The sequence below is a fragment of the Podarcis filfolensis genome (genome assembly GCF_964270895.1).
Source record: "Podarcis filfolensis genome assembly, chromosome: 13".
In the NCBI taxonomy this organism is placed as follows: Eukaryota; Metazoa; Chordata; class Lepidosauria; order Squamata; family Lacertidae; genus Podarcis; species Podarcis filfolensis.
The window spans coordinates 20,926,889-20,942,157 of NC_139615.1; the positions used below are offsets into that span (position 1 = coordinate 20,926,889).

A 15,269-nucleotide genomic window follows, 5' to 3' on the forward strand; every position below is an offset into this window, starting at 1 on the left:
GATGTATACAGGCTGACTGAAGAATCACTGGTGAAAACGTAACCTAATTAAGAGAAGCCAAATTATTGGGGGTAGGGGAGAGAAAAATGGGGAATAAAAATTCAAATAACAAACATGCTATTATTGTATCATATGTTTAACATACTGAAAGAATAAAGAATTCAGTAAGTAAAAGAAAACATCCTTTTCAAACTGTATGAAGTGCAATTAAAGGGAAGAAACAAGCAGATAACAGCTGAAGATTTATGCTGAGGTGGCATGATGGCATGAAAAATGATTTCAGCATGAGGTCAAATTGATGGCTTTTCTTTTGCCTCTGTGCCACAGGCCCACAACACACTCCTGTCAAATCAGCTTTGTGCTTCATTTCTGTGACTTTTCATACTAAATGTGCAGAACACAAGTCTGGACCTACCCCCCACTTACTTGTGCAGTAAAAAAGCTCAAAGCTTGTTTTTCCTGACATTGTTCCCCCTCCCTTAGCTGTTCATGCCGTATTCTTTTGCCACTTTGTAGGTATCATTAGGCTAGGAAGTGACCATCAATGATTAGGAGACTGTGCTGAGTTCACAGGCAAAATCAAACCACATGAGCAATAGCAAGCCTTGGCTTCAGATTATGCTTTGTTCCCCAGAGTATAAACAATATAAATAATGAAAATAAATAAATTATTATTATTATTATTATTATTATTATTATTATTGATAGTAAAAATCAAGAGTTAAACCACCGGGCAGAGATCACACTTAATACTAATTCATAACTATGGTTTCTATAACCTTGCAACCAGCATGATTATCCTCATCCTTCACCAGCTCCAGTCCCGCTTATTTTGGCCATATGATATTAACATGTTCCCCAACGGAAAAAGGCATGTACTACCCAAGTGGAACATGAGGCTCTTTGAAATCCCTATGGCGCAAAGCTCTGCAGCTTGCCATTCCTTTCCTCACCCTACCCCCGGAAAGATTAGTTGCTTCCATCTAGAATTGAAAAATGCAAAGGTAGTTTTAAGAAAGACTTTTCTTTGTGATTTTGTAGACTGAATTCATTATCCCAAGTGATTTAACTTTTGTAGATAAAAGAAGAAAGTGTGGATTGGGTAGGAATTAGTAGCTTTCATCTAGATTTGAAAGTTGCAATTGTAGTTTTTAAGGAAGGAGCTTTTCTGTGCTGTTGTAGATTCCAAGTGATTTTTTTCCAGCCAAGGAGAATTGCACAAGAGTCAAATGCCTATAAGGCTTAATAGGTATGTACAAATATTCTACTGTATATACAGAAAGAAACATGCACATACTCCATTTTGATGAGCAAAGGACATATTTTCTTTCTTTCTTTCTTTCTTTCTTTCTTTCTTTCTTTCTTTCTTTCTTTCCTTCTTTCTTTAGTTTTTCTTCCTCATAAGCTGCTCCCTGTTGTTCAGCTGAGGCCTGAACACAATAATATAACATTTAGGGGAAAAGATGCAACCCAGCAGTCCAGCACCAGAGGCTAAGATAGAGAAGATCTCCACAGCAACCATGTATTTCCCCTTGGTGCTCAGGTAGGATGGAATAAAGGATAGCCAAACACTGCAAAAGACCAACATGCTGAAACTGATGAACTTGGCTTCATTGAAGCTGTCAGGTAATTTCCTGGCCAGGAAAGCGACAATGAAACTAATAATTGCCAGGAAGCCCATATAGCTCAGAACAATGTAAAACATCACCACAGACCCCTCATTGCATTCTAGTATAATTTCTTTAGCCACTGAGTAGCTGTCAACATCTGGAAATGGGGGAAAGGTTGCTAGCCACACAATACAGATCCCTGCCTGGACAAAGGAGCAGCAAAGGACAATGGTATTGGCCAGTTCCTTCCCCACCCATCTCCTCATCCTGGATCCAGGTTTGGTGGCCATGAAAGCCAGAACCACAGTGATGGTTTTTGCCAATACACAAGAAACAGCCACTGAGAAGATGATGCCAAAAGCGGTTTGTCGGAGGAGACATGTCAGCTTCTTTGGTTGGCCCAGGAAGAGCAGTGCACAAAGGAAGCAGAGCAGGAGAGAAATGAGGAGAGTGTAGGTGAGGTTCCTGTTGTTTGCAATGACTATGGGAGTGTCATGGTGCTTCACAAATGTACCCAGCACCACAGCTGTGATCAGAGAAAATGAAAGCGAAAAGCAGACTAAACTGATGCCCAAAGGTTCTTCATAAGATAAGAAGCTTATATCCTTGGGAATACATGCATCTTGGTTCTTGCTTGGATAGTCTTTGTCTGAGCATTTATCACAGTCACTCATATCTGGGGGAAAAGAAAATTACAGTCCCCAGCTCTTAGACGTTCCATCAATCACATCAACATTGAAGGATGCTCAAAAGCTATAACATGATTTGGAAATTCAAAAGATATTTTGGTTAAGTTAAAATTCCCCAAGTAAAATGATTGTAGAAATACATAAATTCAATAAAAATGGCTTTCAAGTACTTGCAGTTATATTATATATTAATATTATATACAAAACATATTTAATTTTATTGCTATTGAGCATTACCTGACATATACAGAAGGTAAGATTTTTTATTTTTATTTTCTGAAAGCAGTTTATATGCTTTTTAATCAAACGTAGAGTTATGAACCTTATTATTGTTCAGTCACCAAGATAATATTGTGGAACCTTGGTTTTGGATGTAATCCGCTACAGAAGGGGACGCGGGTGGCACTGTGGGTTAAACCACAGAGCCTAGGAATTGCCGATCAGAAGGTCGGCAGTTCTAATCCCTGTGACGGGGTGAGTTCCCATTGCTTGGTCCCTGCTCCTGCCAAATTAGCAGTTCGAAAGCACGTCAAAAGTGCACGTAGATAAATAGGTACCGCTCCGGCGGGAAGGTAAACGGCATTTACGTGTGCTGCTTTGGTTTACCAGAAGTATCTTAGTTATGCTGGCCGCCTGACCCGGAAGCTGTACGTCGGCTCCCTCGGCCAATAAAGCAAGATGAGCGCCACAACCCCAGAGTCGGCCACGACTGGACCTAATGGTCGGGGTCCCTTTACCTTTACTGCTCCAGAAGACTGTTTGACTTCCGAAACATTCGAAAAGCTAATTGTTGTCCAGTCACAAAGATAATAACAGATTTGAATTCCTGACACCCAAAAACTTATTTTTACTGAAGAAATTTGCTAAAATTAAGTTTCATTCCCTAAAATGACATGCCATCATGTGCTAAGCTAGGTATGATCAGAAAGGCATGCTAAATTTATTGCATGTTTGTGAAAGAGCAATGGTAACTACTTAGATAATTAAGTCGGAGAGATCTCAAAGGAAAAGATGAGGCACTGACTAAATATGCATGGTACCTGAATATTTAGGGTGCATGAAGACTGCCATTATTTGGGTGTGGGATTAAATCACAAACAGTGGTACCTTGGGTTAAGAACTTAATTCTTTCTGGAGATCTGTTCTTCACCTGAAACTGTTCTTAACCCGAAGCACCACTTTAGTTAATGGGGCCTCCTGCTGCTGCTGTGCCGCAGCTGCATGATTTCTGTTCTCATCCTGAAGCAAAGTTCAAAGTTCTTAACCTGAGGTAATATTTCTGGATTAGTGGAGTCTGTAACCTGAAGCGTATGTAACCTGAAGCATATGTAACCCGAGGTACCACTGTATGTGCAAATTCACGTTCTGCCATTGAAGTGGATTTGGAGCTCTCGCACAAGAAGCCCCCACCTCAAAAAGCACAGACTTTTTAAAATATGGAAAGTGATTGGGAAGTACACTGCAAAGTTTGAAATTACATTGGCTTGATGCAACCTTTTCTAATATTGCCACAAACTAAGCAGAATGAGTACACAATAAATAGCTGCTTCTGTCTTTTCTCTAACAAGTGGCATGTAAACATTGAGCACACAAACCAGGATTAAGGCTTAACACCAACTACTGGTGCTGAAGAAACTGAAATTGAGCAATTCTATGAAGACTTATAACACCTTATAGAAGTGACACCAAAGAAGGATGTTCTTCTCATTATAGGGGATTGAAATGCTAAAGTAGGGAATCAAGAGATAAAAGGAACAACTGGCAAGTTTGGCCTTGGAGATCAAAACAAAGCAGGGCAAAGGCTAATAGAGTTCTGTCAAGAGAACAAGCTGGTCATCACAAACACTCTTTTCCAACAATACAAGAGACGACTCTACACATGGACATCGCCAGATGGGCAGCATCACAATCAGATTGATTATATTCTCTGCAGCCAAAGATGGAGAAGCTCTATACAGTCAGCAAAAACAAGACCTGGAGCTGACTGTGGCTCAGATCATCAGCTTCTTAGAGCAAAATTCAAGCTTAAACTGAAGAAAGTAGGAAAAACCACTGGGCCGGTAAGATACAATCTAAGTCAAATCCCTTATGAATACACAGTGGAAGTGAGGAACAGGTTTAAGGATTTAGATTTGGTGGACAGAGTGCCTGAAGAACTATGGATGGAGGCTCATAACATTATACAGGAGGCAGCAACTAAAACCATCCCAATGAAAAGGAAATGCAAGAAAGCAAAGTGGCTGTCCAACGAGGCCTTACAAATAGTGGGGGAGAGAAGGCAAGCAAAATGCAAGGGAGATAGTGAAAGATACAGGAAATTGAATGCAGATTTCCAAAAAATAGCAAGGAGAGACAAGAAGGCCTTCTTAAACGAGCAATGCAAAGAAATAGAGGAAAACAATAGAATGGGAAAAACCAGAAATCTGTTCATGAAAATTGGAGATATGAAAGGAACATTTCGTACAAAGATTACCATAATAAAAGACAAAAGTGGAAAGGACCTAACAGAAGCAGAAGACATCAAGAAGAGGTGGCAAGAATACACAGAGGAATTATACCAGAAAGATATGGATGGCTCGTACACCCCAGGTAGTGTGGTTGCTGACCTTGAGCCAGACATCCTGGAGAGTGAAGTCAAATGGGCCTTAGAAAGCACTGCAAATAACAAGGCCAGTGGAAGTGATGGTATTCCAGCTGAACTATTTAAAATTTTAAAAGATGATGCTGTTAAGGTGCTACACTCAATATGCCAGCAAGTTTGGAAAACTCAGAAGTGGCCAGAGGATTGGAGAAGATCAGTCTACATCCCAATCCCAAAGAAGGGCAGTGCCAAAGAATGCTCCAACTACCGCAAAATTGCACTCATTTCACACGCTAGCAAGGTTATGCTTAAAATTCTACAAGGTAGGCTCAAGCAGTATGTGGACCGAGAACTCCCAGAAGTGCAAGCTGGATTTAGAAGAGGCAGAGGAACCAGAGACCAAATTGCAAACATGTGCTGGATTATGGAGAAAGCTAGAGAGTTCCAGAAAGATATCTACTTCTGCTTCATTGACTGTGTCGACCACAGCAAACTATGGCAAGTTCTTAAAGAAATGGGAGTGCCTGATCACCTCATCTGTCTCCTGAGAAATATCTATGTGGGACAAGAAGCTACAGTTAGAACTGGATATGGAACAACTGTTTGGTTCAAAATTGGGAAAGGAGTACGACAAGGCTGTATATTGTCTCCCTGCTTATTTAACTTATATGCAGAATTCATCATGCGAAAGGCTGGGCTGGATGAATCCCTAGCCGGAATTAAGATTGCCAGAAGAAATATCAACAACCTCAGATATGCAGATGACACAACCCTGATGGCAGAAAGTGAGGAGGAATTAAAGAACCTTTTAATGAGGGTGAAAGACGAGAGCGCAAAATATGGTCTGAAGCTCAACATCAAAAAAACGAAGATCATGGCCACTGGTCCCATCACCTCCTGGCAAATAGAAGCAGAAGAAATGGAGGTAGTGAGAGATTTTACTTTCTTGGGCTCCATGATCACTGCAGATGGTGACAGCAGCCACGAAATTAAGAGACGCCTGCTTCTTGGGAGAAAAGCAACGACTAACCTAGACAGCATCTTAAAAAGTAGAGACATCACCTTGCCAACAAAGGTACGTATAGTTAAAGCTATGGTTTTCCCAGTAGTGATGTATGGAAGTGAGAGCTGGAACATAAAGAAGGCTGATCGCCGAAGAATTGATGCTTTTGAATTATGGTGCTGGAGGAGACTCTTGAGAGTCCCATGGACTGCAAGAAGATCAAACGCATCCATTCTTAAGGAAATCAGCCCTGAGTGCTCACTGGAAGGACAGATCCTGAAGCTGAGGCTCCAAAACTTTGGCCACCTCATGAGAAGAGAAGACTCCCTGGGAAAGACCCTGATGTTGGGAAAGATGGAGGGCACAAGGGGAAGGGGACGTCAGAGGACGAGATGGTTGGATAGTGTTCTCGAAGCTACCAGCAGGAGTTTGACTAAACTGCGAGAGGCAGTGGAAGACAGAAGTGCCTGGCGTGCTCTGGTCCATGGGGTCATGAAGAGTCGGACACAACTAAACAACTAAACAACAAAGAGATTGCTTGGAAGTAACCTCAGTGGGAACACTTGGTCCCCTTGAAAGCAAGTGGACCAGTTAGTCATAACTTAATTTGTCCCATTCCTTTTAAGGGAAACTCAATGAAAGTACTACATCTGGATCCAAATTTCTGTGTATTTCTCTTACCTTCCTGGTTTGAAATCTTTCCCTCTGGGCATGGGATGCAATCATAGCAGCAAAATGGTTCTCCTTCCTTCACTTTCTTCCTTGATCCTGCGTGACAATTCTCAGTACAGACAGAAAGAGGCTGAACCTAATCAGCGAATGAAGGAGAAAAATGATCTTCATGAGAATAATGCATTTGGAATCAGAGAGGTTCTGGAGACCTTCCCTATGTTGCTAAATTGTCACAGCATTTCAGTAAACTGTAGATCAGCTCTGCAGAGTGTAATTCATCATTGTCTGTATTAAAACAATAAATACAAAGGAGATATTATACATATTTTACTAGATTGCACGATATTACATCCCTTTGGGATGGAAAGTTTGCACAATTTTATCCTGGACAAATATACATGAATTTACATCCACTAAAAAAAAAAAGAGTATTTTGTAAGTTTTCTGATTCTCCAGTGAACATTTATCTTAGACATCAAAGCACAGAACTATTGCTCATTGAAAAATTAATCTCTTTTGAATTAGCTAAGAATGTGACTCCACCTGATTAAACCATCCATGCCATGTTATGGCATCTTCATGAAGGGTGAAGGCTTGGTCTGGAGGAGCTTCAGGATCCATCCTCCCAATTTCTACCCTATGAAAGGACTGGTTGGAGGAAATAACCCAGTTGATAACATCCAAGGTAGATATTACCTCCCCGTTCTGATTGAAGGACACTGTGTCTCCAGCACTGTTGTTAAATGAGACACCTCTCAGAAAATGATGAAGCTAGAATGAAAAGAGAGAAGGCAAGCATTTAGAAGAGGGTGGATCTGAATGTTTCAAAGAGAGATCTAGTGCAAAGAGTGTAGCTCCGCTGCCTGCAACATAAATTAAAGGTAAAGGGACCCCTGACCATTAGGTCCAGTCGTGGATGACTCTGGAATTGTGGCGCTCATCTCGCTTTATTGGCCGACGGAGCTGGCATACAGCTTCTGGGTCATGTGGCCAGCATGACAAAGCCGCTTCTGGAGAACCAGAGCAGTGCACGGAAACGCCGTTTACCTTCCCGCCAGAGTGGTATCTATTTATCTACTTGCACTTTGACATGATTTCGAACTGCTAGGTTGGCAGGAGCAGGGACTGAGCAATGGAAGCTCACCCCGTCACGGGGATTCGAACCCCCAACCTTCTGATTGGCAAGTCCTAGGCTCTGTGGTTTAACCCACAGTGCCACCTGCGTCATGTAGCCCATTTTAGGCTCACACATGGTCTGCAGTTTTCTCTATACTCCATTCCTCATTAGCACTGTTAAGATGTGGTCTAAGGGGTGTGTGTGTGTGTATGTTTTTGTTTGACAGGTTTCAGGTGGAGAGGGGGACAAAATGGTTAGTAGTTAGAGAAATTGAACACCTAGTATATATTCCTCCAACGTATGGATTTCTGGCCCCTTACCTGCCAAAACTGCTGCTTCTGAAGCTTCTGTCTCCCTCTGCTCACCATTTGTGAGTGTTTGTGTATTGCTAAGGACATGGTATGTAAAGCATGGGCCATGGCAAAGACAGCATTGTAGATACTGTAGCTTTGACCTTGCACCGTCATTTCAAAGAGAGATGCAGGAAGGTTCTCTAAATTCTCCATTCCTGTGCAGATATCCCCCACCACTTCGTCCAGAACGCGATGGGGAAATACACAGCCAAATGCATTTTGCCAGAAATCCCAGATGAAATCATCACCTTCTGCATTGAAGGGGTTTCTGCCCTCAACGTATTTATGAAATCCTGGTAGATCATTGGAGTGAATTCTGAAGGTTATGGCACCATTGAATATAGTTGCATCCCAATCCCGCTGAAAGGCCACGGAAATAAACTCCACTTGGGCTGTTGATATCCATACTTTACCTTTTGTATTTGTTTTCGTTCTCCCAAGCATTGATAGATATGGAAGCCATCTCAAAAATATAGTGGTCGAAGCTTCTCCATAGGCCACCACAACATTGGCTTTACTACCCATCACTATATCATGTATTTTAGCCCCCTGTTGCATCAGGGTGTACCCTTCAGCGAGAAAACTAAACTTGGGGATTGTTTCTACAAAGGCAAAACAAATACCTCTGTTTGAAAAGAGTGGGAGCACCTTTTGTATAAATCTTTCTCCATTGTCATTGTCAACCACAGTGACCCCAATCCACGTCCACCTGAAATGCAGAAGCAAAGAAAGAATCCCTGCAAACTGGTGGCTTTCTGGGGGGGCCATCTGGTAGAAAGGTTGTCCTGGGATTTTAGTATTCATCACTGGAGTGGGGCCATATATGAGCTAAAGAGATATTTGTTGGGAAAATAGAGAGAGAGAAAAACAACAACACCCTCCATTAATATAGCAGGTTTATGCATGGTCAAATGCACTTGGCATTTGCATTCGGGCATCCATATAAATAGTGCCTCCTTTACAGCAGCAAACATTTTATTTCTCAACTGTACTACCTGAATGACTAATGCTGAAATTGCAGATCCAGGGGAGTCTATTCTGATCAATACTGAAGCGGGATAAAGACACTATCTCCATTCACACAAGGATCTCAATCTGCATCAGCCACCACCCAGTTTTTGTTTAAAACTATCACGGTATTTTCAATTGCCTGATGGGCAGTGCGTCCAATTCCTCCTCTGATAAATCCAACTTAATTAGCTTTTGAACTTTATGGTGTTGCTTCAATGAAAGCCAGGCTCTGCTTTATAAAGCGGGTCCCCAGCCTATGTATATAGATTGGCAGTTCACGGTTGGTATGAATGGGCCCCAAGAAGTTTTAAATGGTGCCCTAATAATTATTGAAGAATGCTTTCCATGAACAATATAGAAAGTAAAAAGAATCAACAACTAGGAGCATTAGAAACAGTAAATGGAATTTCCATGTGAAAAAATATATTGCTCAGTCTTAGTTCTATGAAAACCATGTTCCAGTTATAGGTTCATTTACTTTTTTATTTGTTAATGAACTGCTTTCAGTCTGCATAAAACATGCAAAGGAAAGAAAGAAAAAGAATAATTGATCTGATTATTCCCAATGTTCCCATTTCTGTTTCTAAACAGCATAATACAAGCTGGAAGAAATAAAGAAAAAGTATAACTGCCTTGCTGAATTTTCATATTTCACTCAGAAACAGGCATAAGTGTCCTACCTGTGGAATCTTATAAATATCCAAGATAGTTGCGACATGAAGAGAGACCTGGGAGTCGAGACTACCAATGACAGCTGTCAGATTATTCTGTGTATCACATATATAGTTGGGGAGAAATTTCTCCAGTGTAGATAAAAGTAGCATTGTGGCATGATATGTCTTAATTGCAATGATATAGCTGTCATAGATGTGGAAGCCCAAGGTGAGATTTGGTAAGATGTGAGGGTTTTCATTGATCTCCTTGACAGCAAATGCCAAGGCCAGGATGTGCTGGTAACCCTTTGGCACCACGCTGGAACAACAATTGCATTATTGATCACAATTCCACAATTTCATTGAATAATAATAATAATAATAATAACAACCACCACCACCACAATAATATAATTCTTATACCCCGCCCATCTGGCTGGGCCTCCCCTGCCACTCTGGGTAGCTTCCAACAGGATATTAAAAACTCAATAAAACATCAAACATTAAAAACTTCCCTTTTTTTTAAAAAAAATTATTAACAATTTCAACATAACAATATATCAAAACATATCCTATTCATTATTTCCCTCCTTTTCCTCCATTCCCCATCAAACCCTCCCCACCGAGACTTCCCTCATCTCCTCTCTCTGATTTCTCAGCATGTTATTCTCTTCATATTATAAAATTATTTCAATCCTTATTTTATCTGTCTACCATGTTATCAATCACTAAATTTGTGTATGTTTATTCAAAACCTGCCAAGCAGTCCAATTCATTTTGTTGTCTTTTTAAGTACTTTGTAAAAAGTTCCCATTCTTCTTTGAAGTCACAGTTGTCCTTATGTCGCAGTTTGTATGTCAGTTTAGCCAATTCTGCATAGTTCATCAATTTCTTTTCACACTGTTCCTTTGTCGGGGTTTCCTCATTATTCCATTCTTGTGCTATCAAGACTCTTGCCACTGTTGTAGCATACATGAATAAGTTCTTTGTTTTTCTTAGCAGGTCTTGTCCTACAATCCCTAACAAAAATGCTTCTGTTTTTTTTACAAATGTCATTTAAAACATTTTCTTCAATTCATTATATATCATTTCCCAATTTTTAAAATTTCTCTACATTCCCACCACATATGATAAAAGGTCCCTTCCTTTTCTTTACATTTCCAACATGTGTTCGACCCAGTTTTGTACATTTTTGCTATCTGTACTGGTGTTATTCATTAAAAACTTCCCTAATGAAATTCATATCTTGCTGTTCCTTCCAAATGAGCCAAGGGAAGAGACATTTTATCATGCTTGGTAGAAATGTAGAAAAGCCAAAACATATTGGACTCAAATATATACTTTGATACAGAGAATTTTGAAGATTGATTTTCAATTGAAACTAGAACTTTTGCTGCTGGAACTTATGGATACATAGTTAGAAAAGGACTATTGAACTTTATTACAATAAATGATTATTGCTGCAAGACTTTTATATGTAGAAAGACTGAAGGACCCATCATTACCAACAATGGAAGAATGCCTGGTAAAACTAAAATGTTTAATCAGAGAGAAGTCATTGTTAATATTTGTTAAAGATTGGAAACTCGTCATGGACTTTTTGCATGAGAAAGAAAAATAAATAATGATATTACTAAACTACACCAACTTCAGAGCACACTATATGCTATACTTTCTGAGTGAGATTCCCTTTTAAATAAACTTTGTTAAAATGAACAGAATAAAAGAGCTATTTCATTCAAACAGTGAGACATTAAATTCAGTACATTCTTTTACTACAGTACAGCGCTTACCAACAATCATCTTGAAAATACCTTTAATTGAGAGATGTAGAAGGAAGAGTTTATTGAGGTTTTCTCCCTTGTATGTGGATATAAAACTGTAAGACTACAATCCCACAGACTGTTCCAAGGGAATAAGATGCCTGTCTCCAAAAAACCCACTTTACTACATTTTCATTCCCTTCTGCTTTTTGCTTAATGGCCATGATGCTTTGAATTTTATTACAGTTATCTCATTTAGATACTATGTCTTCTGAGGGAGTCTTTAGCTTAAGGTGACTTCAAGAAAAAAATAGTACACAACGCCAACTTGAGAACACACCATATGCTGTACTTTCTCAATGAGATTCCTTTTAAAGAATGTTTGTCAAAATGAACAGACTAAAGGAGCTATTTCACACCTTTAATCTAGTCATACTATTTCGACTATACATTTAATCCAGTACATTCTTAGTACACTTATTGCACTACACCATTTAGCACCAGGCATGTTGAAATGACCTTTAACTGAAACAGAGATGTAGAAGGAGTATAAAAGAAGCAGGATAGCTGTGTGAAAGTAGGATGGTACCAATCATAAGTCACAAGAGTTGTACTTCATAGCTTAAGCAACAAAAATATCAGGCAGCACAACCTTCTGCTGGGTCCACAGTAGTAGATTATTACTGGGTTACAAGAGCAAACTCCATGACTTGATATAAGTAAGGGAGCTACATATTTTTGCTTGGAAGCCTCATTCGCAAGGAACAGAATTCAATATGGTACAGTGGTTAGGGCATTGGACTAGAACTAGGGTAAGAACCAGATTCAAACCCTCGCTCAGTCTTCAAACCATGTGATGACCCGTCTTTCATAGGCCCTATTAAAACCATACATTTATAGTGTTATGGTAGCACTTTAAAGAGTCATGGCTTCCACAAAGAATCCTGGAAGCTGCTGTTTGTTAAGGGTAGCGAGAGAAATTTCATAGTCAATCCCTCTTTTCAAAGAACTCTGAAAATTGTAGCTGTTAGGGAAACTGCTCTCAGGAGTGTCTATGAAAACTGCTGAAACACAAAATGAAAGTTGTCATAATGGAAAGAGAAAGGGGGACACAAGATGAGTAAAAAACAAAGAGGAACTTGGGATAAGAGAGCAAAAAGTGAGAGAAAGAATCAAAAGGAATAGGACAAAGATGGTGTAGTTAAATAAACAAATGCATTTTAAAAACAACAACCCATCTTGCATTTCCTGTGGAGATTCCCTTGGTTACTTTAACTGCTACTGCAGCCTGCGTGAAGATTAACACAATCCTTGCTCATGTCTACTCAGAGATATCCCTTTTAACTCAATGGAACTACAAAATGGAAATAAAAACAGACACAATACAAGTTCTTACGCAAGCTCTTCTGATAATGCAGGTGGGGGTTCTTCAGAGAAACTTGCTGAACTGAAAATAAAGGTACCGTGAGAAGCTATGCCACCAATGATGAAATCTCCTGGCTGATGATACTTGTGAAGTGGGTGGTGTAGATACTGAACCCTGCATTTAACGGTGTGGGCCTCCTGTGCCATGTGAGGAAACAGAGCCAGCAGCAAGACCACTAAAACTACCATCCTCAATGGAATGGTAAATCTTCAATCTAAACACAGATTCCTCCGTTGTTTGCTGTAGTACAATCATGAGAGTCTCTGTGATGAGAACTTCTTGCCTTAATGACAGTTCACTCTGTTCACAGCCCTGAGGTTCAGGGTCAATTGTGCAAAGAATCAGAGATCACAACAGATGGTTGTTCTTGGTCCCCAGCCCCTCTGTCTCTAAATGGTGGCAGACATATTTGTAATATTCTTCAATGTCTTTGCTATTTGTTTTGTTCATGGCAACTGAAATTCCACAGTGGGCTGGATGAGCACTAAAATTAGTGCTTTTCAGAATTAATGAATCAGGAAATTGCCTGTTCAGATGTGGGGATTTCCTCTGGGAATTGCTGAAGAAAACATGTTTTTCACATCGGAATGGAAATATTTCTTTTCTGAACAGTTAGATGGAAAGAGACTATTGTGATTGGAATGACCCACAGCATGAATCAAATTGGATGTTTTCCATGATCTTAGCCAAAAGGCTGTGAAGGAAATACTGAATACTTATCATTGACTGTAATAAGAAGATTGAGTGACCGACACTGGAGATAATTGTGTACCACCATTAGAGCAAAAAGCAACTTTTTTTCTTGAAAGGGTTGATCTTCCTGAAAAAATGTTATTGCCAACATAATTTATAGAAAGAAAAGTTGATTCAGTATCTTTTTGTAAGCATTGCCCCAGTTTTTTAAACATATAATTTTTTCATGCCACAATAACTCAAAGTTTCTTAATGTGACCCCTTTGTGCTGTCACCCATCCCTTTGCAATGATAGAAACACCCCCATGGGAAGGAATTTCCACAACTTACTTTAAATCAGCTGGATGCAAAATTAGCTATTCACTAAGATTGTTAATTAAATTGATATTTTGTACATAAATGGAAAACAGATATTTACATTAGGCAATTTCTAAGAACTTGTGAGATGGTGCTATGATGCATCGTGTATTGTAGCTAAGCGATTCCAATCCATATACAACCATAGATGGTGTATAAAGTGAAGCTGGTACAAGCCATTCCTAGCCACTGAGGTCATTTGGCCCTCTCATGATTAACACATATCCAAGTGTATTGCCAAATTATGCACCTGCTCCATTAGACAATCCTGAGTTAATGAACCAACAAGGCAGCTGTTTATGCTCCAAATGCAGCCCACAGATCATGAATGAAAGCCTGCAAGGTGTTAAAATAAGGGAGTGGCTGTCCCATGGGAAATTAGGAGTTTGTGTGCAACCCCGCCCCCCCCACCCTACAGATCCTGAATTAAGAAATGGAATGAGGCAGCTGAGCAGAAGTGGGTTCTTGCCAAACATCTCAAACTGACACAGGGACCTCTGAAGCACTTGAGGGCATTTTCTTTTTCAGAAAAACCTTTCTAGTTCAGGTTTATCTTAATTCAATTTGGATATATACAGGCTGACTGAAGAATAACTGGTTAAAACTAATCCTAATTAACAGAAGCCAAATTATTGGGCATTTGGGAGAGAAAAATGGGGAATAAAAATTCAAATAACAAAAACATTGTTGTATAATATGTTTAATATATACAAAGCACAAAGAAATCAGTAAGTAAAAGAGAACATCCTTTGTAAACTGTATGAAGTGCAACCAAAGGGAAGAATCAAGAAGATAAGCAGATGATAGTTTGAGATTTATGCTGCGGTGGCAGTGACCACAATAACTTCGGCATCAAATCAAATTGATGGGTTTTCTTTTGCCTCTGTGCCACAGGCCTATAACACACTCCTGTCAAATCAGCTTTGCGCTTCATTTCTGTGACTTTTCATACTAAATGTGCAGAACACAAGTCTGGACCTGCCCCCCCCACCTAACTGTGTAGTAAAAAAGTGTGGGGATGGCAGATGCAGCATGGGGGCACACCTCCACTTCAGCATAAGACACTCCACAGCGTGTCTAGCCACCATGCCCACTCTCTGACCTGTGTCTCCCTTGCAGAAAGCTTTGCTTAATGTTCCACTTGGCTGGAGCGTGACAAGTGAAGCAGACTTTCAAGTATCAGGGGAACATTTGGGGGAAACACCTGGTTTGACACTTGTATCGCTAACCCTGGAAATGTGCCTTGCTGGAAATATGTTAAGTTCAGGGTGGTTTCACTACTATTTCTAAACTGTTGATTTCTGCTAATAAAAAGAGCTTCTGAAAAGCTAGCCGGCAGCT

At 39.9% G+C, this 15,269-nt stretch overlaps 1 protein-coding gene across 1 annotated transcript; it reads right to left on the reverse strand.

The window, feature by feature from the left end:
• Nucleotides 1-1,384: 1,384 nt before the first annotated feature.
• LOC310747365 (vomeronasal type-2 receptor 26-like) lies at nucleotides 1,385-13,066 on the reverse strand (the record flags this gene model as incomplete). The annotated part of the gene is made up of 6 exons (XM_083581728.1): nucleotides 1,385-2,286; nucleotides 6,565-6,691; nucleotides 7,099-7,326; nucleotides 7,993-8,853; nucleotides 9,717-10,008; nucleotides 12,849-13,066. 6 exons carry the CDS (start codon nucleotides 13,064-13,066, stop codon nucleotides 1,385-1,387), a joined length of 2,628 nt encoding a protein of 875 aa, XP_083437854.1.
• Between the last annotated feature and the right edge of the window lie 2,203 nt (nucleotides 13,067-15,269).